Source organism: Talpa occidentalis, unplaced genomic scaffold (assembly GCF_014898055.3).
Source record: "Talpa occidentalis isolate TD23 unplaced genomic scaffold, MPIMG_talOcc4v2.1 talOcc4.8, whole genome shotgun sequence".
NCBI lineage: Eukaryota > Metazoa > Chordata > Mammalia > Eulipotyphla > Talpidae > Talpa > Talpa occidentalis.
This window is the reverse complement of record NW_023605194.1, coordinates 41,644,430-41,669,318: the sequence shown is the minus strand read 5'-3', so window position 1 is coordinate 41,669,318 and position 24,889 is coordinate 41,644,430. Positions and strand designations below refer to the sequence as shown.

Here is a 24,889-nt window from a genome sequence, read left to right as displayed (position 1 = left end):
TGTTTAAAAATAGAAAAAACTCCACTGGAATACAATCAGCAAAATCTTGAACACTGGCAAAAAGTGACCAAATTTCTCCAACAAGTAAATGACAAGGGGAAAGGAGAAATTTTACAGGCTAAAAAATGAAAAGCCTTGACACCAATCAACTAAATGCAATGTGTGCATTGTATCTGGATCCTGACTTGAAATAAACCAATTATGAAAAGGCATTGATGAGACAATTGAAAAAATCTGAATACTGGTTATTGTACCTTTTTTTAATATTTATTTATTTATGCATACAAGAACTGGGGTACAGGCCAGAGGTGTGGGGGCGTTGTGTGTGCGAGGATTCACCAGAGAAAGAGTGGGGAACAGAACAGGCAGATCTACTGAAATATACTGCTGAGGGGAGCAGCAGGTGAGACAGGAGAGGTCTGCTGCGCCATGTGAGTTAGCTCCCTGGCTGGTCGGGGATGGAACTTGTGCTGCAGAGGATGCAGATAGCTTGATAGCACTGTTTCTTTAACCCCTGTATCACCAGGGAGGCCCCCAATTCTGATTTTTCTAAAAATAAAACTAAATATATAGTACAGAAGCAAAAGACAAAGCCTGAAGTAAATTCATGAAATTATTATTAAGAATAGGATTAACAATGATTTTTGTGACTTGATATTATATCTTTTTTTTTTTAAAGATTTATTTATTTATTTTCCCCAAAAGATTTATTTATACAAGCACTGGGTACAGTCAGAAGCGCGGGAGGGTGAGAGAATTCACCAGAGCCAGAGCAGGGAGCAGAGCAGGCAGAAGGACGGAAGTACACTGCTGAGGGGAGCAGCGGGTGCCAGGAGAGGTCTGCGCGCCATGTGGGACCCTCCTCTGGTGGCCGGGGAGCAGCCGGGGATCGAACCGGCGCTGCAGAGGCTGCGGGCAGCTTTTCAACCCAGCGCTCAACCACTGCACCACCGGGGAGGCCCTGATATTATATTGTTTTTAGGCAACATAAGAATTCTCTTGTCAAGAGGGTTTTTTGGTAATATGTCTGACATTCAATTAGCTCAAATTTTAGTTATAATATATTATTTGTTTCTATTACTACTCTTTGAAACACTTGTTTATTCTTTTCCCTTCTATTAGTCAGGAAGCTAAATGAATTCATTCTTCACACACTCAAAGCAAATCAGTGAACAAGTACCCTATGTACAGGATACCACCTTGAAAAATTCTAAATCTGGCAGTTCCCATGAAGGCCTTGATATTGCTGTTAAGATAATTTGGAAATGCCACATTGGAGACTGGCTCAATGTGAATATCCTCATTGTAAGTTTGATCTGGAGGCTGGATGTTGGGATTAGTTCAGCTCCTGAGCCATAGAAAGTGACTTCTATCAGTCTCCCCACCTCATTCTGAGTCACTCTCAAAGACCTATGAACCATTCCTTAGTAATGTGTGCTGCAGAAATCCCAGGTATAAACTCATTGGTACTTACTTTAAAAGAAAGGAACAAGACTGAATAATTTTGTCCCATTCTTCACTCTAGCCAGAAAAAAGTTTAGCCCTTGTCCCAAAGTCTTTGTGAATAAAGTCAAAAGTTCTACTACCACCTCTTTGCTGGGGATATTATCTGGACAGAAAATTACTCCCCTCTGACCATGTCCTCTTGCTTTCAGCTTTTATATGTTCCCATTTCCCCTGCTACTGGTTGCATTCTTACCTGTTTGGCAAGGTGGATACCAGACCACATCCTGCTGCCCCCATCCAGAACAGCCAGCTTGAGAAGCCTGAAGACTGGTCTGGTAGAGAGATTCCAGTTCTGAGGTCTCCTGTTCTGTGTCTTGGTTCCAGTGTGGATGCAAAAGGATGTGGTTTCTTTCTGGATAGTTTACACAAGTATGGGAATCATGGGAGGAGGACTTCATTCCTGGCCCAGGGACCCCATGTTTAAGTTGAGAATCACAGAGTCTTGTGACATTCACCCAGGAATCCAAGGGCAAGGAAGTTCCAAGGTTGACACAGCTGCCCAGTTCCTTAGGCCTAGCATCTCTCACTTGGGACAGCTTCCCTTGGTACATACCTGGCTCTGTCAACCTGGGTTGTTCTTCCCTAGAAGTTTCACCATTAAGAAGACCAGAGTTCATAGCAAGAGAAGAATGATCAGTAGGTTCTTCCCAGGAAGGCAATCTGTCCCTACTATCCAGAGAGGGTTGCTGTTTTGCCCAAGGCCAATGGCCTTTTCCTTCATCCTGTGGGAAAGGAGGCTTACAATCAGAAAGGTTCTTCCTCAGAGTATTTGGCAAACTTCTATCCTGGGAACCTGTACCATCTCTTGTGGATACACTTTGCATCCTCTGGAACTGCTCAGTCAGAGAGCGGACAAGCCCCTTTGTTTTGGGAAACTCTGGTCTATAGGGCTCCTTACTGCCTCCATTCTCTTTTGAAGTCAATGAAGTTTTGAGACTTTTGGCTTGGAGAAACTGGTTAGTTTTCTGCACAGTATCAGGAGAGTGCAACACAGATAAGGAAGCAGCAGGCATTATAGGGTGGCAGGCCCTGTACAGAGGAGAGCTGGACTGAGCTGATGAACTTGAAGGACTACAGGTCAGGCTTTGTACATCTCCTTTCTCAAAGGTGACTGTTCCAGTTAGGTGTGACCAAGACATCACCTGATATGAATCCACCGATTCCCTCTTTTCTTGGAATAGCTGTTTCTGAGCAACGCCTTTTTCTTCTTGAGTGGGGAACCTGCTGCAGCAGCTGCTGTCACCTCTATATCCTTGAACCATACCTTCCAAGGGTTCCCAACCATGATGACAATTCTTCTCCATTCTCCCTGGTGTTTTAGGTAAGCCCTGCCTGTGGAACTCAGAGGTGTCAATGTTGTCTACCTCAACTGAAGTCAGCAGGTTTGAGGAAGACCTACTGGGGGAATTGTGCTGCGGGACAGACAGGGCAGATGACTCTGAGTATAGTGATGACTGCGACTCATGACAGGAAGCAGGTAAGTGGATGAAAGAACTTGCTCCAAACTCTGTATTCGTGCAGGGTTCCAGTTGGGCATCCCGGCTTAACAAAACTTGGAGCGGGATAGGTTGTTCACTAAAACAAATGAAGAGAGCCAGTTATAAGGTGCCTTGACTAATTAGAATATTTACAAAAGGAACTATTCATTTGGTTTCCATTTCTAGCACTCCACAGAGGAAATGGTGAAAATAAATGGAAAGACAAGTACAAGTAGAGTCAAAAGTTAAAAGATTCACAAGAGGGCCTCCCCGGTGGCGCAGCGGTTGAGCGCTGGGTTGCAAAGCTGCCGCGGCCTCTGCGGCGCCGGTTCGAACCGGAGGAGTCCCACATGGCGCGCAGACCTCTCCTGCCGCCCGCTGCTCCCTCAGCAGTGTACTTCGGTCCTTCTGCCTGCTCTGCTCCCCGCTCTGGCTCTGGTGAATTCTCTCACCCTCCCGCGCTTCTGACTGTACCCAGTGCATGTATAAACAAACAACAAATAAGAAAGAAAGAAGAAAACATGCCTCTATATATAAAAAAAAAAAAAAAAAAAAAAAGATTCACAAGAGGGCCTCCCCGGTGGCACAGCGGTTGAGTCCTGGGTTGCAAAGCTGCCCACAGTCTCTGCAGGGCCGGTTCAATCCCTGGCCACCGGGCAAGGGTCCCACATGGCGCGCAGACCTCTCCTGCCACCCGCTGCTCCCCTCAGCAGTGTACTTCGTAAGTCTGCCTGCTCTGCTCTCCGCTCTGGTGAATTCTCTCACCCTCCCACACTTCTGACTGTACCCAGTGCTTGTAAAAATAAATAAATAAATCTTTAAAAAAAAAAAAAGATTCACAAGAAAGAAGACACATGGTCAGCTAATACCCAATAATAGCAATCCTCTTTTTAAATGCCCTCACCAAAGTCACACAGTAATAAATGAAGCCCTTGACTACTTTCTTCACTACCCATGAAATCCTATTCCAATTATATTCTACTTGCAAATTAAAAAAAAATTGCTAGTTCCACATGCAGATGACATGGAAAGTAAGCAAAACCTAGTCCACTCATATTAAATCCAGCATTCAATATATAGGGAGGGAAATCCTATTCAGGATCTTGAGAGGTAGCCAAGCCAAAAGAATCAAAAGACCACATTCACAGAATACAAGGTGATTTGAGCTCATGGGACTACAAAGAACTCCACTATTGCACTTATTCATTTCATAATCTGCATAATTTATGTTATTACTGAGATGTCTTTTGAGATTTGGGAGTAAAGAAAAGGGATTACCAGCATTTAGGTGGTGTCTCACTATTTTGACCTAAAAAACTCAGTGTTAGGAGCATTAAATAAAACCTCAATCACTCAGGTATATCAAATGGCATAAGTTTTCTTGAATTTAACTACCTAGATAACATGTATTTAAAACACATCTCTGATCAGATTTTTGGATAAGCATTCAACCAGTGGACTATACAACAGGGAAAAAGAAGAAAAAGGAGGATCCTAACTATGAGCATTAAATTTGAATAATATATTCATAATAATAAATAATAATATATCCATCATAACATATAATGAATATATGAATATATTATAAATAATATATTCATAATAATAAACTTTTGTGGGAAGGAGTCACCCAGTCACACTTAGAACATTTTGTTATTGAGTACCATATTATACTCCTATGAGGAACCTAATGGAGTCAAATAGTCCTGGATTTAAAACCTACGCTTCTGTTACTTACTACCTGAGTTACCTATATGATAACATAGTTATCATCTCTGAGCCAAGTTTCCTTACTTACAAATGATAAATAGTCCTTATTTCATAAGGTTATTGTGAGGCATAGGCAAATGTTAAAAAAAAATGCTAACTGCTCATATAACAATTAAACTCTGAAAACTAGTCAGGTTTACTAACAGTAAAAATTAATTTTTATTTAAATCCATCTATTCTAAGTAACAGTCAAATTCAAGGGCTAGTGGCCTTAGGGACTTTTCCTGGTCCTAACTGTTAGAAAACAAAACAAAGGACATCTTTGTGTCTCTTCTCTATAGTTCAATCAGAGCAAGAAAGACTGCTTTCTCTGTATTCGTGAGAGACAGAAAGCACTGAAATCCCAAAATAAATCAATGGCCTCTACTGTAACATAAAATGTAGTTCAGATTGCCATGTCTAAAAACATAATACATACAAAAGTAATAATGGTGTTATTACATAAGTCCAGGGACAAACTCAAAAGAAAGTGGTCTATTTATTATGCTTTAATTTCTACATTTTACTAGGAACTATTAAAAAAAAAAAAAAAGGACAAATAGTGCAATGAGTTTTTCACTAAATGTCTGACCTGAGAGAAGAAAATCTTTCAGGGGACTCTTCTCTCTCCCCTGTAGCCAGCAAAGAGAGCTCTGGCTGTGGAGCTCCCATGGTCACTTCCTCCCTTGGTCACTTCCACCATAAACTACAGTGGTTCCCAGGCACTACCTTGTTGGGTGAGGAAGGGCTCCCCCCTGTGAGGGGAGGCAAGTTGAGGGCTGCGACGATTGCTGTGATGATTGCTGCTGCTGCATGCGATCCTGCAGGCTCCGTGCTTTTCGAATACTGATTTGCAACTTCTTATCGACTAGGGCTCTGCTGTGCGTGCTAGAGCTGGCACCATGCAGGGCAAGTCTTAGTTTAGCTAAAATGCAAAAGAAAATATAGCAGAAACAGAACACAAAATACAAACAAAAATAAAAATAAAATTGAACCAAAAATAAGCAAAGATCGGCAGTAAAACTCAAAATATGCAGCAGGAATGCAAGGCATGGGACCATGCATATACTCCAGGACACAGAGCTGGTTCTGGATATATATAAGGAACATTCATGGAAGCCAAACAGGTTAATTCAAATTTAAACAAACAAACAAACAAAAAGCTAAGCTAAAATAAGTCAGGAAGATAAACTAATACTTTCATCTTATGGGTTACCATTCTTGTGGTCCTTTGCAACTGACCTGACAACTCTGGTCTCCACACTCTGCTCCCAACTCCCTCTTCCCAACAGCCAAGAGCAGAAATAAGATCCAAACCTGCATCTGTCTTTATAAAACACAATTTCTTGGGGGTCACATTTAAGAATTAGATGCAGCCTAAGACTTAGTCCCTTGCTGCAAACTTCTGGTGCTACATACCAGGAAGGCAGGGGAAAAATAAGAATCAAATATGCAGTATAAAGTAACAGTCTGGGAAGTCACAAGTCAATATATTCATTTCTTCCTGCCATAAGCTCCACCTCACTATTCAGGGAATATAGAAAGAGCAGACTAACCTCACATCTGAGATCTAACTTTATCTTTGGATAAGATGGTAGGCATAGCTGGATAATTCATCTGTGAACACCTACTGAGGTTGTTCCAGTAAATAGCCACAGGTCACAGAGATAATACCTGGCACACTTAGAAATCTCAATTGCAAAGATAGTTAAAGGACCTCAGTTTGGATAATGAAAGTGAAGAGATACTTTATAAAAGTTGTTTTTATCACATCTGAGTGACTAAACTAATAAAACCTATTGTGAAGTTAGTCAAAAGTGCAATAGCCATAGCAGTTAGAGTTACTTACAGATAGCTTCATTACAGAGAGCCAAAGCTGCAGCACAGTCTCCTTTCTGTTCCAGATGCAGTGACTCTTCAAACACTGAATCTGCCTCTTGGAGGGACCTCTCAAAGCCGTCACTCCTCCCTGAAAGGGCCAGCACTTTTCATTTTCATTACAATTTGTTCTGACTTTTCATATGTACTGTTATTTCCTTTCAGTGCACATCCAGCCTTACTACCGTCCACTAATTTTATGAAATTCCTAAAACATGTAAGGTGTTCATATTTGCCTTAACCAAGCCCTTACCAAGGCAATGAAAGAGAGGTATGTCACGGTCTACCACAAATTCCAACTCTTCAGGAGTCCCTCAAGGAAAGAACCATATATTGTTAGCAGCAGAAGAGTGGGTTCTTAAGCCTGGAACTGATTTGCTCTTCCACAGTGCAACAAGGATACATCTTGTGAAATAATGTCAGAATGCTGCACGAACTCTGAGACCTCCACTGCAATGTTATGGCGGATATGGCTCACTATTCTGTGAAAAGCCATCTTTAACACTTATTTCCTATTCAATTCACAGTCTTTTCTGCACCACCCTCAAATGAAAAATCAGTAAACCTCTTGGGCACTGTCTAAAATTCCTAACACCTCTATATATCGGCTAGGGTAGTTGAAGTGCCTCTTTTAAGTGGTCTGTGTGCACCTACCTGTCATCAGCACTGCTCCATATTTACTTCTATCATGCCCCTGCTCACCAAACCTATTGCAAAAAAGTCATCTTCCCATACAGTGTGCATGACATATCCTTTCCTCCGCTGAAAGTGAATGTGTACCAAAGCAGATGTTAAACGAGTCCAAGTACAGTGTTAGATAAAAAGGTGAGAAACTTCTATAAATGCAACTTTTGTAAAAGAACTCTTGCTAATATATATCCTCCCTTTTACTCACTCACAAGTGTAAATTGGTAGCAAGTGGTAATGAAAGTTCACCTACTATTGGGATAAATGATGAGCTTTCACAAGCTCAAATATCAGAACAATTTCTGGGGGAAAAAAATCAAATATCAGAATCATTTCTCCCACAGTGTTTTTACTTACTTACCTCCAAGCTCGACATGGTAAGAAATGCTCTTCTACATCCTAACATTCACTCCCTAACTCACCATCGCTTTTGGAGATTAACAGTAAGGTAATGAAAATAGCAGTTTGGTTGTGAAGAACTTAGCATTCAGGCTCCACCCTTAAAGAATGTGGTCCCCTCCACATTCCAGGCCTGAAGTTTTCTCATATTTGGCATAAACTGTCTATACAACCTTTATACAGAGGTGGTGGTTAGAGTAATTTTTTATAAAGTTCTCTACAGAGATGTAGTAAAACTATAGCTGACTGATCACTGCATTAGATTTTAATTCTTACCCTCTAGAATGTTAAGACTCCAATTCTTGCTCTTCCAAGAGATGCTGAACCAAAATGTATGGCAAAATGACAATAAAATATAACCAGGGGAATTCCTTCTCAGCTTTAATGTATACCTAACTTACAGAGGGGAAGAGAAGGCAATTGCAAGAGATAACAAGATTCCTCTTTCAGAAGCAATATAAACCTGAGACACCAATCTGATAAAGTTTGAAGACAAAAAGGAAGCAAAGACTATCCAAAAACAGAGACAGATAAGGAATTTGGAATTTATAACTTATTTGGCAATAAATACAATGCCTTGGGATATAAAAGGCAACTGTCTTGAATCAAAACCCAGCAGAATTAGAGGAGAAAAGTATCCCTAAAGAGTGCCTGGCCGAGGAAGTTTTTCTAAGTACTGATACAAAAAGGGAAGTGGTCAACAGAAAAGTAGCTACCCAAAAAACCCTCTCCTTGTCCTCACACTGCACTAGCACAATTTGTTACAACTAAGGATTCTTAATAAAAGAAATAAATTCATTTATAGACAGAAAAGCTGAGATAATAGGGTATGGGGCATATTTAAGGTAGCCTTAGCATTTTTGAACTCCTATTTCGAAAGCTTTATCTTCTGGTAAAAGTAACATTTTAAAGCACTTGAAGAAAAATGGTAACTAACATGGGGCAATTAGGAAAGCTTAAATCCCTAAGAATTGTATGAGATTAGGGAATGAATCATCAGAAGATTACAAGGCAATTAAGGCTGCCTGTCCTTAGAACCAGCTTTGTAGATCCATCTCCCTGAAACTACAAGTGGAGAAATCTCAAGGGTGTTTCTGCCCAATAAGTAGGATTCTCCTCACTGTCAGTGTAACTCACTGCCCTTTTCTGCTATTTCTGAACTGTGAGTACTTTTATTTATACCTTCTATGGATGTTCATGGGAAACATATCTTATTAACAATATACTATCTCTAATCTATAGGCTTTTATGATGGGCCCTAAATTAGTACCTAGTTCCAATCCATAGGCTTGTCACTTGCTCCTTGAACTAGCTCTCACTGAAAGGCTGAATTAAGACAAAAGAAGATGGAATTTACAAGCTTGAATCCTTTTTTCTTCCCTCTGTCTCCACTACCTACAATCTAATGCAGCAATTACCCTGGTTCTGCAGTTCATCCAAGTCCATGAAGCGACTGGGATGAGGGTTAAACCCTTTAGCTGCCTCTAATTCCTTCTCCCGTTTCCTTCGAAGCTCCTGTTCCTGGGCCCTCCTGGCCACTTCTTCCTGCAATTCATCCAGTTCGCTTTTGGATGGTATCTCCCCACCTAGAATACAAGGCAAGGGAGAAGATAAGTCACCACATTTCCATAACCAAGAGTAAGCACCTGCCGAATTTATGGCCACTGCACTTGCTTTTCCTTTGGAACCCTTGACTTCATTTTGAAGTTCATGTATTGGCTAGTGCTTTCCAGATCCAATTTTGAGTAAGCCCTGAGCTGTGAACTATAATAATAATAACAGTAACAATAAATATTTACTTAATGCTTCTTAACAAAAATAACATAACTAACATTTATTGTGACAGGTACAGTTTTAAGCATGCATACACACACACACACACACACACACACACACACACACACAAACGCACTTAATTTTCACAACAACCTGTGAGGTAGATACTATTATTGCCCACATTTTAGGAATGAAGAAACTGGGTGACAAAGAGGATGAATCTTGCCCAAGGTAACATAGATAGTAAATGGTAAAGCTGAATTAAAGCCAAACAGATTAAATACATAATCTATGCTCTTAACAATTAGGTAGATTCCTTTCCCTGTGCTGACACTAACTTATTAGGATGCTTCAAACAAGTTAGTTTCTTAACCTTAATTACCACTATCTCTATAAATTTATAAAATATCCAATAGTAAAAATCCAAGTTTGTAAGTTTTATCGTTGGAATCAAATAGATCTAAATGGATGTCTGTGACATATTAAGTAAAAAAACAAGTGACAGAATCATGTGTATAGTGTGACTTCATTATTTTTTTAGTGGTGGTAATAGACTTACCTATGTGTAAGCATAGAAAAAGATATAGAAAGATAGATACCATAACGGTAACATTGGTACCTTCAATTTGAAGAAACACAAGGCAGGTTACTGAATTGTTGGAGACTTATTTTACTTTTATAATGTTTTTAAAGTAACCAAAATCACCTGATAAAAATGTTTGTGCCAAAGTGAAATGATTACATCACGTTGTAGGGCATGGGCTTACTATACAAAAAGAATGGTGTGGTGGTATGGTATATGAGGAATTTGTTATAACTCCTTGCTAAGTATCTTTTACCAGTGGAAGAATCCTTTTGGTGAATTCTATTCAGCTAGTCCAAAACTAAGGCTACGAGAGAAATCATGAGACTCAGTCTCTAGTTTACTAAAGAGCTACTATCTGAAAAAAAGAGGAGGGGAAGAGGCTCATGCAAGATCATAAATTCCTCAAAGCAATGTTAGTAAACATGAAATAAAGTGTGGGAAACAAACTAAACATATAATTTCATTAAGAAGCATGACTTTTTCCCTGATTTTCTAACTAGAATGAACTCCAGTCCATGATTTCAGAAATACCTACTTCTATAGTCTTGTTCTATTCTGCCATATGTCAGCAACCTATGCATTCATACCTAAAAGTGTTCATGCCTTTTTATTATTGCTCCATACCTTCAATGCAACCACCTCTAAGAACTTTCAGGGGTTATCAAAGGAAATTAGTGATCAGACTAGTACTGATCCTGGTATCATCTCTGTAGTCTGGCAAATAGTATTCTGTCCTTCTCTCCCTAGTAAGCTGGCATCTGATACCACAGATATACCTTCGGAAGCTCATTAAATCATACCATAGTTAGATTTCTACCCACATAACTAACTCCCAAATGATCTAAGAGACCAGAAAAAAAGGAAGACTGAAACACATCTTTCAAAGAAGGTTGATATCCATTTACATACAACCTTCCCACAAAAAAGTCTCCATGTTGGGGAGACTACCTAATTATCACCTGGATTTTTAACTCTGTGTAAATAAAGAATTTATTCTGAACCATTAGAACTGGGTCTCTACTTAAGTAGAATATGCACTGTAAGTACCTATGTGTGTTGTGAGCAGAAAGTGAAAATGGGTTAAAACTTATGACTATCTTAAATCACTACTCCTGAAAGAGATATCCCAGTATTCCTTTATCTACAGGTTTTAACTTGTTAAAATGCTAATTTCTCTTTGAGAAAGATACTTTAAACTATATTTAGTCAGGGTCTCCCTAGTTGCCTAGGGGTTAAATCTCAGCAGTATCAACACTGCCGTCTGAGTTCGATCCTGGCCAGGGAACTAACCCATACCTGACACAGCAGACCTCTCCTGTCTCACCCACTCCCCTCAGCAGCGTATTTCAGTAGATACTACTGTTCTGCTCCTCACTCTGTCTCTGGTGAATCCTCTCACCCCTCACACCTCTGGCCTACACCCCAGTTGTTCTATGCATAAATAAATCTTTTAAAAAAGAAACTATATTTAGTCAGCTACAGTTAGTGTAAAGGAGTCAGATAATCCTGGAGAACTTATTTCAAAGAGGGCGTAGGAGAACACAAGGGACATTAAAGAAAGGGGAAAAAACTGAGTTAATGGACAGGATATAAAGGCAAGTCTAAGGTAAGTTTGACTTGCTTATTTTCCAGTTTTGCACATTTGTCCTCTTTTGTTATCTCAATTCATAGTACTAAACAACCAAACTCTCGATTCTGCCTCTGTACCAAGGGGAGTCCTAGGACTTATTCTGAGGAATATAAGCACTACTCACACTATTCCTTCTTGCTCCCACAGAGCTCTTTCCAAGGTAGAAACAAATAGGATGATGAACAAAAAAAACACATAAATCCAAAAATGAAGCACTCAAATGCCTCCACATATATTTTCTAATGAAATACTCAACGTGTACTTTAATTTCAAATGTGCTCAGGTATGACTGTTATCCTAATAGAATTGGCAGTCAAATTTAATCCTCCAAATTGGGGGTCCTTTTGCTTACCTGAGAGGGGCTGACTCTTTATCCAGCTACTCCTGGATGCCATGGAGTCTGCCTCCAGAATACTACTGCTGTGAGACTTTGGGATGTGGCGCCAAGAAGGGGCCAACCCAGCTAATCTCTTAGCATTTGGATCCCTTCAAAAGAAAAACAGAATCTAATGAAAGCATCAGAAAAGTGATTACAAGTAATGTTCCATGGACTAAATTCCCTCAAGAAAATCAATAGAATATTGAATTAATAAAATTAAGGCAAAGCTAAAATACTTCTGAAAAACTGAAATATCCCCTCACTCCCCCATCTTTCCTCACCTCTTTTGCATCATAAACATCTAACATAGCATCTGGCATAAAAGTTATTGATTGAATTAATAAACATATGTTCTCATGTGGATTGCCTTCCTCTTTCTTATGCCTTTTAAGCATATTCTTATGAGTAAAACTGTGGCCAGGAAAGAGCAGTAAAGCAGTATTAGGATATGGTTATCATCCCTGTAGAAGATATAATTATTCATTTCAAAGCATCTATACCTGTAGGAAACTTGACTCTGTGGCAACTCAGTAAAAAACAATGCATAAAGATCTGAAATTTACAAAGCAATCAGTGCCCTATGGGGTACAATGAACACTATTAATCCATCAATATTATCTCATGGGATTATGAATATCACTGGATTCATAAAACAGAGTCCCCAGTGAACCTATTTTAAAAAACAACAACAAAAAAAACCATACCTAAAGTGAAAGGCAACAATAAGTATTAATTGGGTTTTCTCTATGATCATATATAAATTTTGATTTAATAATTCATTCCTTAATTAAGCTATTTATTAAGTAATTATTTTACAAAATACTTTAAAAGTTCTGTCTCCTTATCACCAAAAACCCAGAATAGCCAAAGCTCTCCTGAAAAAAAAAGAAGGGAATGGAGGCATCACACGCCCAGACTTCAAACTATACTACAAAGCCATAACCATCAAAACTGCATGGTATTGGAACAAGAACAGACACACAGACCAATGGAATCGAATAGAAAATCCAGAAATAAACCCACAGATTTATGGTCAACTAATCTTTGACAAAGGAGCAAAGACTATGTATTGGAGCAAAGAAAGTTTGTTCAATAAATGGTGCTGGGAAAACTGGGTTGCTACATGCAAAAGAATGAAGCTTGACCACTACCTCACACCATACACAAAAATCCACTCAAAATGGATTAAAGAACTAGACATAAGACCTGAAACCATAAAATACATAGAAGGAAATATAGGCAAAACACTAAGTGATATGCACATCAAAGACATCTTTACAGACACATCACCCAAAGCAGTGATAGTGAAGGCAAAGATAAACAGCTGGGACTACATCAAATTAAAGAGCTTCTGCACAGCAAAAGAGACAATAACAAAAACAAAGAGAAACCCCACCAACTGGGAGAACATTTTTGCACACAACGCTAATGATAAAGGACTGATCACAAAAATCTGCAAAGAGCTGATGAGAATCAACACAAACAAAGAAAATAATCCTGTCAAAAAATGGGCAGAAGAGCTAAAAAGAAACTTCTCTGAAGAGGAAATGCAAATGGCCAAAAGGCAAATGAAAAAATGTTCAACATCACTTGGAATCAGGGAAATGCAAATCAAAACTACCATGAGGGCCTCCCCGGTGGCGCAGCGGTTGAGCGCTGGGTTGCGAAGCTGCCCGCAGCCTCTGCAGCGCCAGTTCGATCCCCGGCTGCTCCCCGGCCCCCGGAGGAGGGTCCCACATGGCGCGCAGACCTCTCCTGCGGCCCGCTGCTCCCCTCAGCAGTGTACTTCGGGCCTTCTGCCTGCTGTGCTCCCCGCTCTGGCTCTGGTGAATTCTCTCACCCTCCTGCGCTTCTGACTGTACCCAATGCTTGTATAAATAAATAAATAAATAATAAAAAGTTATAAAAAAAAAAAATATAAAAAAAAAATAAAAAAACTGCCATGAGATACCATCTTACACCAGTGAGAATGGCACATATTAAAAAAACTAGCAACAACAAATGTTGGCGAGGATGTGGAGAAAAAGGAACTCTCCTGCACTGTTGGTGGGAGTGCAAACTGGTCCAACCACTATGGAGAGCTGTGTGGAGATTTCTTGACCTACTAAACATAGAGCTTCCAAATGATCCAGCAATTCCACTCCTAGGTATTTACCCAAAGGACACAGAAACATCAATTCCAAAGAGCACCTGCACCCCTATGTTTATAGCAGCACTGTTTACAATAGCTAAGCTTTGGAAACAACCCAAATGCCCAAAAATAGATGACTGGATCAAGAAGATGTGGTACATATACACCATGGAATATTACTCAGCATTCAAAAGATAAACACATGCAATTTGCAGCAACATGGATGGCACTGGAAGGGATCATGCTCAGCGAAATAAGCCAGAAAGAAAAAGAAAAATACCGGATGGTCTCACTCATAGCAGGAATCTAGGTAACTTATATAAGGGACCAGGAAAATGAATAACTATAAGAAAGTGAAAATCAAAATCAACAAAAAACTATGAACCAGAGACACTCTGTGGGGTGTGGGGTGCGGGGAGGGGAGGGATTGGGGTCAAAATAAGGGGGTGCAATTGTATGGGGAATATAAAAATAAAATTTATTTAAAAAAAAAAAAAGTTCTGTCTGCTTTCTCAAATACCTTTGCTCTTTCTCCCAGAAGAGGGTGCTGTTGCCATAAAGTTGATAAAGACAATACTCACAAAACGATAATAAAGTATACCTCTCCATTTGTCTGAACTGAAAAGACTCAGAGAGGCTCACTTTACTGCAAGAGACCAGTCCACTATTCAAAGGTGAAACAATACCTGCAGACAGTGGCGCTCTCAGGCAGGGCTGCATCCAGGCTGACAGGACTGCTGCTGTTCCTCTCACTGCTCTCATAGCCAGATTCCATTCGTTGGATTAAGCGAGGGTGCTGCTCTAAAAGGTGAGAGCCTGGCCGTGCTGAGCCCCAGGGCTTGTACTGAGGACTTGGTCCACCAGTTTTAATGTTGTAAGCAGGTGGCTTGCTTAGTTCATCTGGTGTAAATTCTTTAGCTATCCCAATCAAAGGACAAGTATGAAAAAGGAGGTAGATTTAGCATCGCCTTCAAATCAGGAGACTAACTAACCCCTCCATCCAGCTCATTCCCTGAACTCACATTCCCAAAGGCCTAACATTATAGTAGGAATGCATCTTGCCAAGTCTACAAGAAAATTCAGGTTTTTAAAGTACATAAACCAATTTCATTCAAAAGTCAAATTCTTCCTTAGTTATCTCCTTACCTGAATCCTCAGAAAAGGGGCTAAGTTGGGTGTAGCCACAGTGCTTCCGTTTGTCCTTATTAAAAATACTGTCAATGTTCAGAGATTCCCGTTTGGGTCTCCATGTTGGGCGGTACTTGCTAGAAGAGCTAGATTTTGACTCACTGCTGGTACTCTCTACTTCCCAGTCACGAGAATGTAAAGTTAAGTTCCTAGGAGGTTTTTTATCAGTAAGGTCTACTCCCTTTCCCCCACATGGAGGTCCTAGGTTGGTATGAGAAGTCAGGGATGGTCTGTTATGGATAATATTGCTGACTGTCTCCTTAAAATCCCTTAGCCTGTTGGTGCTGCTAGATGGTTTAGAGGCATTCCTAGGAGCCTGCTTCTCTTTCAGTGTTTCCCCTAAAACAAAAAGAGCAAAACAGATATAAATATTTAAAGTGATCATGGATACCCAGATCTCAAAGACAGAGAAAAAGCAAGGAAAGTCCTTTGAGTAGAAAGGAGAAATCATAGGCTGAACTGTGACAGAAAGTTTAAATAGAATGAATGAAGAAAGACAAACAATGTAGAGGTGGCTTGCCTTCACTGTGGTACCCTGAGGTCTGTGGCTCATCGCCTTTCCTCCTAACCCGGCCAGAGCTCCTCTTGCGCTCTATCAGTGACCCTTTCTTGGATGTGAGTTTCTGATTACATTCACTATCAGTAAGGTGTCCTGAAAGAACAAGGAAATGGGGGTAAACTAGTATCTGAGACTGAGCTCCATCCTCTTGAGAACATAGTCTTTGGGATTTATGACAGTGCCACAAATTTAGTATACCCATGGAGCTGAGCTATAGGGTCAAGGCTATGTGATTTAAATGTACTACAAATTTCTCAATAGAAAATGCAGAGAAGCTCAAGTATTTAATGGGAATTTCCAAATTTACTACATTCCCTGAGCAACTACCAATGCTAATCCCACTCATAATATATCCCAGTGACCCAAAATAGGACACATGAAATGGCAAACATTTTAAAGATTATATAAAAATATCATCCACCAATATATTTTTACGTTCATAAATAGAAGACGGAGCTGTCATTTTATTTATTTAGCAACATACACCAAGTAAAGTCTCATTTTTACTATATCTTATATTATTCCAGGGGCCTCAACCATTCATGTAAGAGCTCTGATTGTGCATGACTTTAAGATCCAGTTCTTAATCTTCCTTAAATGTGAATCATTTGAACTTTCAATAATTCCTATTCCCACTGCCAACCCATGCTTTACCAAACTTGGCTTCATCCAGAGATTATATATATTTCATAGTTCCTTAATACCAACCACTAAGAAAAGCAGGAGATCTGAATGCTTTTATATAACTTGCCCCACTATCATGACTACAGTATGTGAATGTATGAGTATCATTTGTTAACAACAAAGGTCAGTTTATAAAGAATATAATCACCTAAGCTTCTTGAAGCTAGTGGTGAATTAAGAATTGAACTAAATCAAAAGACAGGATTAGATAAAAACCTCTAGGTTCTCAAATGCATTGAGCACTAACAGAAATTGTTTTCATATATTTGTATAGGAAAATCCTTATACACGCTCAGATATCAACAGTGCAATGATTTGGCTACATATTTTCAATCAATTACCAATGCAATCTTTTATTGCTTTTATCTAATCCTTTGCCTCTTTGGGGCCCACAAGAAAGACAGGAGGAAATCATTTGAAACAACTAAATCTACAAATGTTAAACTCCCACCCAAACCACTCACAAACCCTTAACATAAACCTGATTCTCTTAGAAAATATGCTTTGTTCATCCTATGACTTGATTTTTCCCTGAGTCAGTTTCAGAAATATGGCCTAAAAAAAAAAAATCACACTTCGCAGCAGTCATCTATGCAATAGTCATCAAAAGGAATTCAAAATGAATCTGACCAAAGCTCTAGATCCAACCACCAATTTATAAGAAATATACAAGACACAGAAATATGCTAAAGTTTGCCATAGGAATAAAATTAGCAAACTTTAGAATATAGGGAAATCTATAGGCCAAATGACCTAGTTCTACAAACAATAAATTGCAAGAAAAAATTGAAGGAGAAACTTATAGAATAAAAGAAATATAAAAGCCTTTATAGAATCATTGCATTGTGTAGACCTCATTTGGATTGAGTCAAACACATAAACCATTAAAAAATTATGACATTCATAACTCCTGGGTATTTGAACACTCATTGGTTGTTTAGTGGTTTAAGGAATTACTGTTAATATTTTAAGTGTGATAATGGCATGTTTAAAAGCTGATTTATGTTTTAGAAATATACACTAAAATAATTATGTAAAAGGTGACACAATGTCAGGGATTTGCTTAAAATAACCTACAAGTGGGTGAAGTGGGTAGAGGTAGAGATAAAAGTTGGTTGGCCACGAGTTATAATTACTGAAATTAGTTTAAGGATACATGCAGGGGTAGTATACTATTCTGCATAGTTTTGAATATGTTTGAAATTCTCAATTTAAAAAGAAAAAAGACCATGCACAGAGTATAAACCACCAATAAGAAACTTTGAGCTCACTAACTCCCAAGTCTTTAAGAGTATGGGCACTATTCTATGCTTTAGGTGATGAACTTTTCAACTCAACAGTCATTCACTTCTTTTATGTCTTGTATTGATTTCTTCCACTGATATAGACACACTCTTTTACAGATTAAGAGAAAATTTCTAGAATGCTCTCTCTGCGTGGAACTCACAATAACAAACAGGCTAGTTTTCACTCTTGTTTCTTTGTCCTTCAGGAAGCCTAACACTTAACAGGTGCTCCTTGCCTAGACATATGTCCCTTTTTTCAAATTCCTTCAAGGGAACAAAGCCTGGCATGAGAACACAACAAGGTGCATGACCACAAGGGTTTAATGGGGCACAATGAGAAGGACATGGATCATGAACACAGCAGGAGAAAAGCTGATTTCAAAATAAACAGTCATATCAATAATCACATTACAATGGTCCTTATTCATTTACCCCTGTTGACAGGAATATGTACAATGGAACATCATCATTTATTCAGAGTTGGTTTTGTTTCCTTTCATCCCATTAATTATCGAAGTTCTGTGCTTTTCTCCCTTTGTCTAACATTTATGACTTGCCCCAGTTTCTTTCTCTTGGAAGACTCCATGCAGGAACTGAATCGAGCAAGCAGAGTCCATTGTATAAGCCCCTACCTGTGTCCTGACTGCTCTGAGACATGGAATCATTCTCCATATTATAGATGACTGTCCCCTGAGAATCAGAAGAGAAGTGACTGACCACAGACTCATGGTGGGAGTGTTTGTAGGGATAGCTCTCCACTGAGGAATCTGTTCGGGTATCACTTGAGATGGAGGGCTCCCTCCCTAAGGGAAGGAGAAGACACATATGCAAAAGTGAGGAAAGAGAAAAACAGTGACAGAAGAGAAGGCAAAGAGATGGAAGGTAACAAAGGTCCATAAGGCAAGAATTTCCTAAATGGAAGGGTGAGAAGGATATACCAGAGCCATTCTCCCCAACACCCAACTTCCGATAACCCAGACACACAAACAATTCCTCCCACTCCTTCCCCTACCTTGCTGAAGCCCTCACTTTGCCTGCCACTGTGAAAAACTGTGGGGCTTTTAGAAAACCTATGGGAGGGAAAGTGGAAGAAAGGAAAAAGTTGTGAAAAGTAAGATTTATTTAGATGGAGAGTCCCAGGCCGACCTGGCATAATAACCAGTTGTTACCCTATCCCATAATTTTTTTCCTATATTGCCAGAAATGTCACTTTAAAAGCTGAATTCCTATTACAGTCATTTTAATATCTCTGAGAAATTATGGGGCTTTTATTTATACTTTAATGTGATTTCGTTAAGTAGAATACTTTCCGCTGAGTACCTAGCTGAGATAAGCGCTACAGTGGAAATGGGTATTTGATTGAAGTAGAGTAGGTCTGAGTAGGGTACAGAGTAGGAAGAACACCAGGCAACAAGTAGGAGGGAGGAACAAAAAAGAGGAGGAAAGATTCCATAGGCAAGTGTCTTCTCTTTCAAAATTATACTCAGGCCAGCTCTAGAGCTACAAGAAGAAAAGAACATATCGTCTTCCTCCAATTAAGAAATCAAAACCATCAGGGTTATATTTCTAATATATTATAAGTGTCTGTGAGTTAGCCATAGACTTTAGTCATCAAGCCACAAATTGTTTCTACAGGAAAACATGATTTAAGTTCCAAAAATTGAATTACAAATGAACAACTGATTCATAAGCTAAGGAATTGCTACAGAACTTGACATTTTAAAACAAAAATGTCCTCTCAAACAAAATGACCATCTTTGTAGTAACTAAAATCATTTTCCTTGGTCTCAATAACTCATTTAAATCACAGTTGAACTGCTAGTATCAGTCATTTTTATAAATACTAGAAGGCTAAATAAATACTAAGGTCTTCCTTAAAAACTTAACTATCTCAGTCTAAATCAACTCGACTTCCTTCTCACTTTTGGATTAGGGCCAGGTGATTTAGACATTCTTCAAGGCTGAAGGAAACAAAGCCTGGAGTTACTTGGGTTTCTGCACCAGCTGGCACCTCTTTCTTATCTCTAATAGATTCTCTTTCCCCAAGCTAGGTTTTGTGCTAGGCTCATGATTAAGTTCCAAGTATCTAGTGATCACATTGCAGGGGGTGGGGAAAGGGAAAGAACTAGGCTGCTCACCTGAATCTTCACTATCATAGCACGTCCTACTGAATGACTGGAATTCAACTTGGGGTGGCAGGTCCTGTGTGGACACTGGAGTACCTTGGGGATCTGCATATAGCAGCAACAAAGGCTGATAATGACCCTTGATGCATTTGGTCACCACATCCTTCCATTTGGGCCCAATCTAAATCAGAAACAATCAGAAGAACATGACAATTACACTTCATATGTATAATTAAAACATTATCTTACTGTTCTATTTTTCTAAAAAAAAATAAAAGAGATAAAAAGACAAGAATTGAGTAACTAGACATATCACCTAACCCTTGAAACAAGGGATCTTAGACCTAAACTTCATTAATTTTTTTGTTAAATTTTTTTGCTAAAATCTTTTTGAAAGCATTAAAATCTTGCAAAAGAATGGAGCAATGAATAAATTACTCTTATTTGTTTGAAATATCAATTCAGTTATGAATTATACAAAGACAAGTGCTCAAAGGTAGATATGCTACAAAGGTAGACTTCAGCTGCTTTTGTTATTAATTTCTTGCACAAATCTCAATCAAATTAAATTCCTAGCTTGAAATTAGCATTTCCATAATTTTCCCTAAATATTAAAATAACTTTTATGAGGTTAAAGAACAGACAGAAACTTTCTCACAGTCTTAGAATAAATGACATTCTTTTTCAGAGTTCATATAAGGCAAGACACAAATGTCAAACTGCTTAGAACAGACAGCTGAACCTCTGGGTATTAGCTTTATGCTAAACTCAGTACTACCATAGCAATGAAAAAAGAATGACAGAATAGCCATGGAAACAAAAATCTAAGTAAATCCCCTAACTTACCCTCTCTTAAGCTTGAAACAGTCATATTTTAGATGGTATGCTCTTGGAGCTGGATAACTAGAGTAGTGCTTATTTTATAACAGATATCTAGTACATTTATAACTGAGTTATCATTATTTTAACTAAAATACATTTACATGTGCTTCTAAGGCAGGTATTACTTCTCAAATAAAAAAATCTAAACCTCAAAGAATTGATATGAGTGGCTCAAAATTACAACAGCAAAAAAAGAATTAAGAAAATCTGGGATTTTAACAAAGACTTTATAGTATTTGTGGAAGATACTGCTTTGAGTCCATGGGTTGGTATAGAATACAGTCTCCTACCTGCTAACCTATAACAGGGCTTCTTAACTCATGCATATCACCTAACCCTTAAATATCATCATAGCCCTTTTTTTCCTACAATATCTCAAAAACACATTCATCTGTGACAGAGTACTTCAAGGAAATAACAATCGAACAGTAATTTCTAGCAACCCTGAGACAAAGTATTAGTCAAGATTTGGAATCCTGAACTTCATTCTAACCTTAAAACCTAAATTGAGAAATTACACTGTTCTTGCTCAAATCAACTTTTAATACATTTTTTAAAGATTTATTTTATTTATTTATGCATACAAGAACTGGGGTATAGGTCAGAGGTGCAGGGGGTGAGAGGATTCACCAGAGACAGTGTGGGGAGCAGAACAGGGAAATATACTGAAATACATTGCCTAGGGGAGTAGGGGACAAAGACAGGAGAGGTCTGCCTTGCCATGTGGGTTAGCTCCCTGGTCGGGGATCGAACTCAAGCTGCAGTGGTTGGCAACAGCTTGATAGTGTTGAGACTTAAATCCCTGCACCACCAGGGGTTTTAATGCATTTTAAAAATATTTTTTTGGGCCTCCCTGGTGGCACAGGTGGTTAAGCACTGCACTGTGAAGCAGTCTGCAGTCTCTGCAGCGTGGGTTCAATGGGTGGCGAGAATCCCACATGGTGCAGCAGACCTCTCCTGACTCGCCCACTGCTCCCCTCAGCAGTGTATTTCCTCAGTCTGCCTGTTCTGTTCCCCACTCTGTCTCTAGTGAATCCTCTCACCCTCCCAAGCATCTGTAACCCGTTTCTTGCATAAACAAATAAATCTTTTAAAAAATAATAATAAAATAAAATATTTTGTCACAGCACTCCTGCCCGCCTGTGTCTATGCATGTGCCTCTCTTTTTCTTTCTCCTTTTCCTTATAAACCTGTCCTTTAAAATGTAAAAATAAATAAACTTCTCAACTATAAATACAGAACTGTACTGAATGCCTGCTAAGAGTGACATAGAGAAATAATAGAAGATATACTGATTTTATCCTCAAGGACTTGCAATTTATTAAGGAAGACAAGACAAATAATTTCATAAATTCGATAAGCAGGGCCTCTCTGGTGGCACCAGGGGTTAAAGGTGCATACTATGTAGTTATCCACAGCCACTGCAGCACAAGTTTGATTCCTGGCCAGGGAGCTGCCCACATGGTACAGCAGACCTCTCCTGACTCGCCCACTGCTCCCCTCAGCAGTGTATTTCAGTCAAGCTGCCTATTTTGTTCCCCACTCTGTCTCTGGTGAATCCTCTAACCCCCCACACCTCTGGCCTGTACCCCCGTTCTTGTACGCATAAATAAATGAATCTTTAAAAAAATTCGATAGGGAGACATCAAAATTATGAAAATGAAACACTAAAGACAAATAATTAATTTTAGGGTTTTGCTGCAGTCATTAATCACTTCAAAAGGGGCTTAATATTTCTACCTCCTTGACATGAGCATCATCAAAATACATCCATTTGCGGATCTTCGTTTGGAAAAAAAATGTAGAATAATGTTTGCCATAGTAACAGATCATTCCTACTAAGTACAGTTCAGAATGTTTGGCCCGGTCATCTGTCACTCTGAAAAACAGCTGCGGGGAGAGAAGAGAAAGAAAAAAACAGTCACATACTCCACTGCCTCACATCATCTCTCAGTGGACACCATCACTTCTTAATTAAGGTACTGACTTGATTTAGTATATGATACTTTGCTAGTCCATATTAATCAGAAATGAACCAAAAAAGACAAAATATAGGGAATATCAAGAGAGATAGTGATCGGTGAACTGGTATGGTGGTGGTGAAATATGACAGGTCTTACTAGTACCTATCAGAAGAGGAGCCATGAAAGTTGAAAAAACAAAACACTCTCAAGTTCACAAAGCTACTTATCAGCTGACCCCACAAATAAAATTTTCTGCTGATAGCCTAAGTAGGGGGTAAGAAAGTGTGTGATCAAATATTGTGTACATGAAATATGTATACACAATATATGCACAAGTTCATGACACGGTAATATTTGCTCTATGAGTTCAGTGTTCACTGTCCTTACACAATAAGAACTTTAAGTGAGAGATAAGAGTAATTAACACTCACATCACCCAGTTTAAGGCAGGTGCCCAGGCTATGAATGACATCTTCTGCCAAGTCTGAGTGGTCTGAGTCCCATACCAGTCCAATTGTGATAATCTGTGGGGCATTCATCAATACACGACGAATCCGGATCCTCTCTCCACAGTTGCTCTGAAATACACATATAAAGTTAGTTAAACTGTTTTTCAATGGCGTGGTCTCAATTCTACTGATCCCAGTGTTCCCTTTCCTAGTTCCAATACCACCTTTCATGTAACTCACCGGACAGTTCCGCAGATCCCCCATAGTGCTGGCATTCTGCAGCAGTTCACCAAACATGCTTGGTGAGGGTTTTTCTCGTCTTTCCAGCATACAGATAGCCTGATTGCTTTAAGATGAGGAATGGAAGGGAGGGGGATGATGGTGGGAATTATACAGTTATAGCTAAATGAAATCAATCATTCATGCAAACTCTTAACCCACATGTGTGAGCCTATTCCTCTGTCTGCTATACCAAAGTCCCTTGTCCTGACCAGTCTCAGTATCCCACAAACCCAGTGAGTGCCTCTGCCTGTCCCATAAGTCAAAGCTCATAGAATCCCCATTCCTCCTCCCACTTTTCTAGGCAGAAATTAGTCTAAGAAAAAAAGATAGGAAAGGAAAGAAAGAAAACAAAGGTTATTTTAAAATTACTGTTCTGTATTCCTACAATGCAGCAGAGACTCAGTAATTAAGAATATAAGCTATTTGGATGACTTTAGTTAAAACTCAGTGAACTGAAGGAGTACCTAATAGTATAAATAGAGAATCCTCTAAGACTCACCAAAGAGAAGTGGTAGAGATGTAATGCACCATCTGGATGAAAGGCAGCGGATCAGAAGTGGCACCACAGCTAGTACATACACACTGGGTCCAAGGAAAACAAAACAAAACTAAGCAGTCACAGTCAATAACTGTTTTTGTACTATTTAACACCCCATATCCTGGAATAAATTGTTGAAGAAAAGGTCTAAGAAGTGATAAAGACAGAGAGATGGCTCACCTGCTCAAACAACGTCATTGCAAATTTCTGGTGGGAAATGCAGTGTTGGGCAGTACATATATCCTCTTTGGTTTCATCAGCAATGTGAAAGTGAATTCTCATCAGGAGGTTTTCCTGACAGTAAGAATAAAAGTAATGCATCAACAATACTTAAAAGACAACTGTACAAATTGGTAAACAGTTTACTCCAAAAAACAGTAACCCTCCTAGAAAGCAGGAATAACTCTGATTTTTTCTTTTTAATTTGAAATACCTATAAATTCACAGAAAGTTTTAAAAAAATTGTACAGAAGGACAATGCATTCTTCATCCATTTTCCTTCAGTAGTAACATCTTGAGTAACTATAGTACAACATTCAAACCAGGAAATGGACATTAATATAATCCACAATCTATCAGCTATACTTGTGTGTGTGTGTGTGCACGCGCGCAGACTATGCAATTTTACCACATATAATCACTTAACTTCTACCACATTCAAGATATAAAACTATTCTATCACTACAAGCCTTACCTACCCAATTTCAACCCTAACTCCTAGCAACCACTGAT

General features: G+C 39.0%; 1 protein-coding gene across 8 annotated transcripts in view; it reads right to left on the bottom strand.

Annotated features, from left to right (window-relative positions):
- Positions 1–24,889, bottom strand: part of USP54 (ubiquitin specific peptidase 54) — a 100,171-nt gene that overhangs the window by 14,070 nt on the left and 61,212 nt on the right. For 5 of the 8 annotated variants that reach the window (XM_037497788.2, XM_054690713.1, XM_054690711.1 and 2 more), the window contains exons 5-19: positions 24,338–24,451; positions 24,119–24,201; positions 23,578–23,683; positions 23,320–23,466; positions 22,665–22,814; positions 20,055–20,223; positions 18,549–18,719; positions 15,908–16,039; positions 15,346–15,726; positions 14,886–15,117; positions 12,042–12,175; positions 9,116–9,283; positions 6,583–6,717; positions 5,463–5,658; positions 1,700–3,081 (exon numbers count right to left, since the gene is read on the bottom strand). In XM_037497788.2, coding sequence (XP_037353685.1) covers positions 1,700–3,081; positions 5,463–5,658; positions 6,583–6,717; positions 9,116–9,283; positions 12,042–12,175; positions 14,886–15,117; positions 15,346–15,726; positions 15,908–16,039; positions 18,549–18,719; positions 20,055–20,223; positions 22,665–22,814; positions 23,320–23,466; positions 23,578–23,683; positions 24,119–24,201; positions 24,338–24,451 — 3,700 coding nt within the window. The remainder of the gene's footprint in view (positions 1–1,699; positions 3,082–5,462; positions 5,659–6,582; positions 6,718–9,115; positions 9,284–12,041; positions 12,176–14,885; positions 15,118–15,345; positions 15,727–15,907; positions 16,040–18,548; positions 18,720–20,054; positions 20,224–22,664; positions 22,815–23,319; positions 23,467–23,577; positions 23,684–24,118; positions 24,202–24,337; positions 24,452–24,889) is intronic. The other 3 variants (XM_037497789.2, XM_037497791.2, XM_037497792.2) reach the window with 3 other exon arrangements.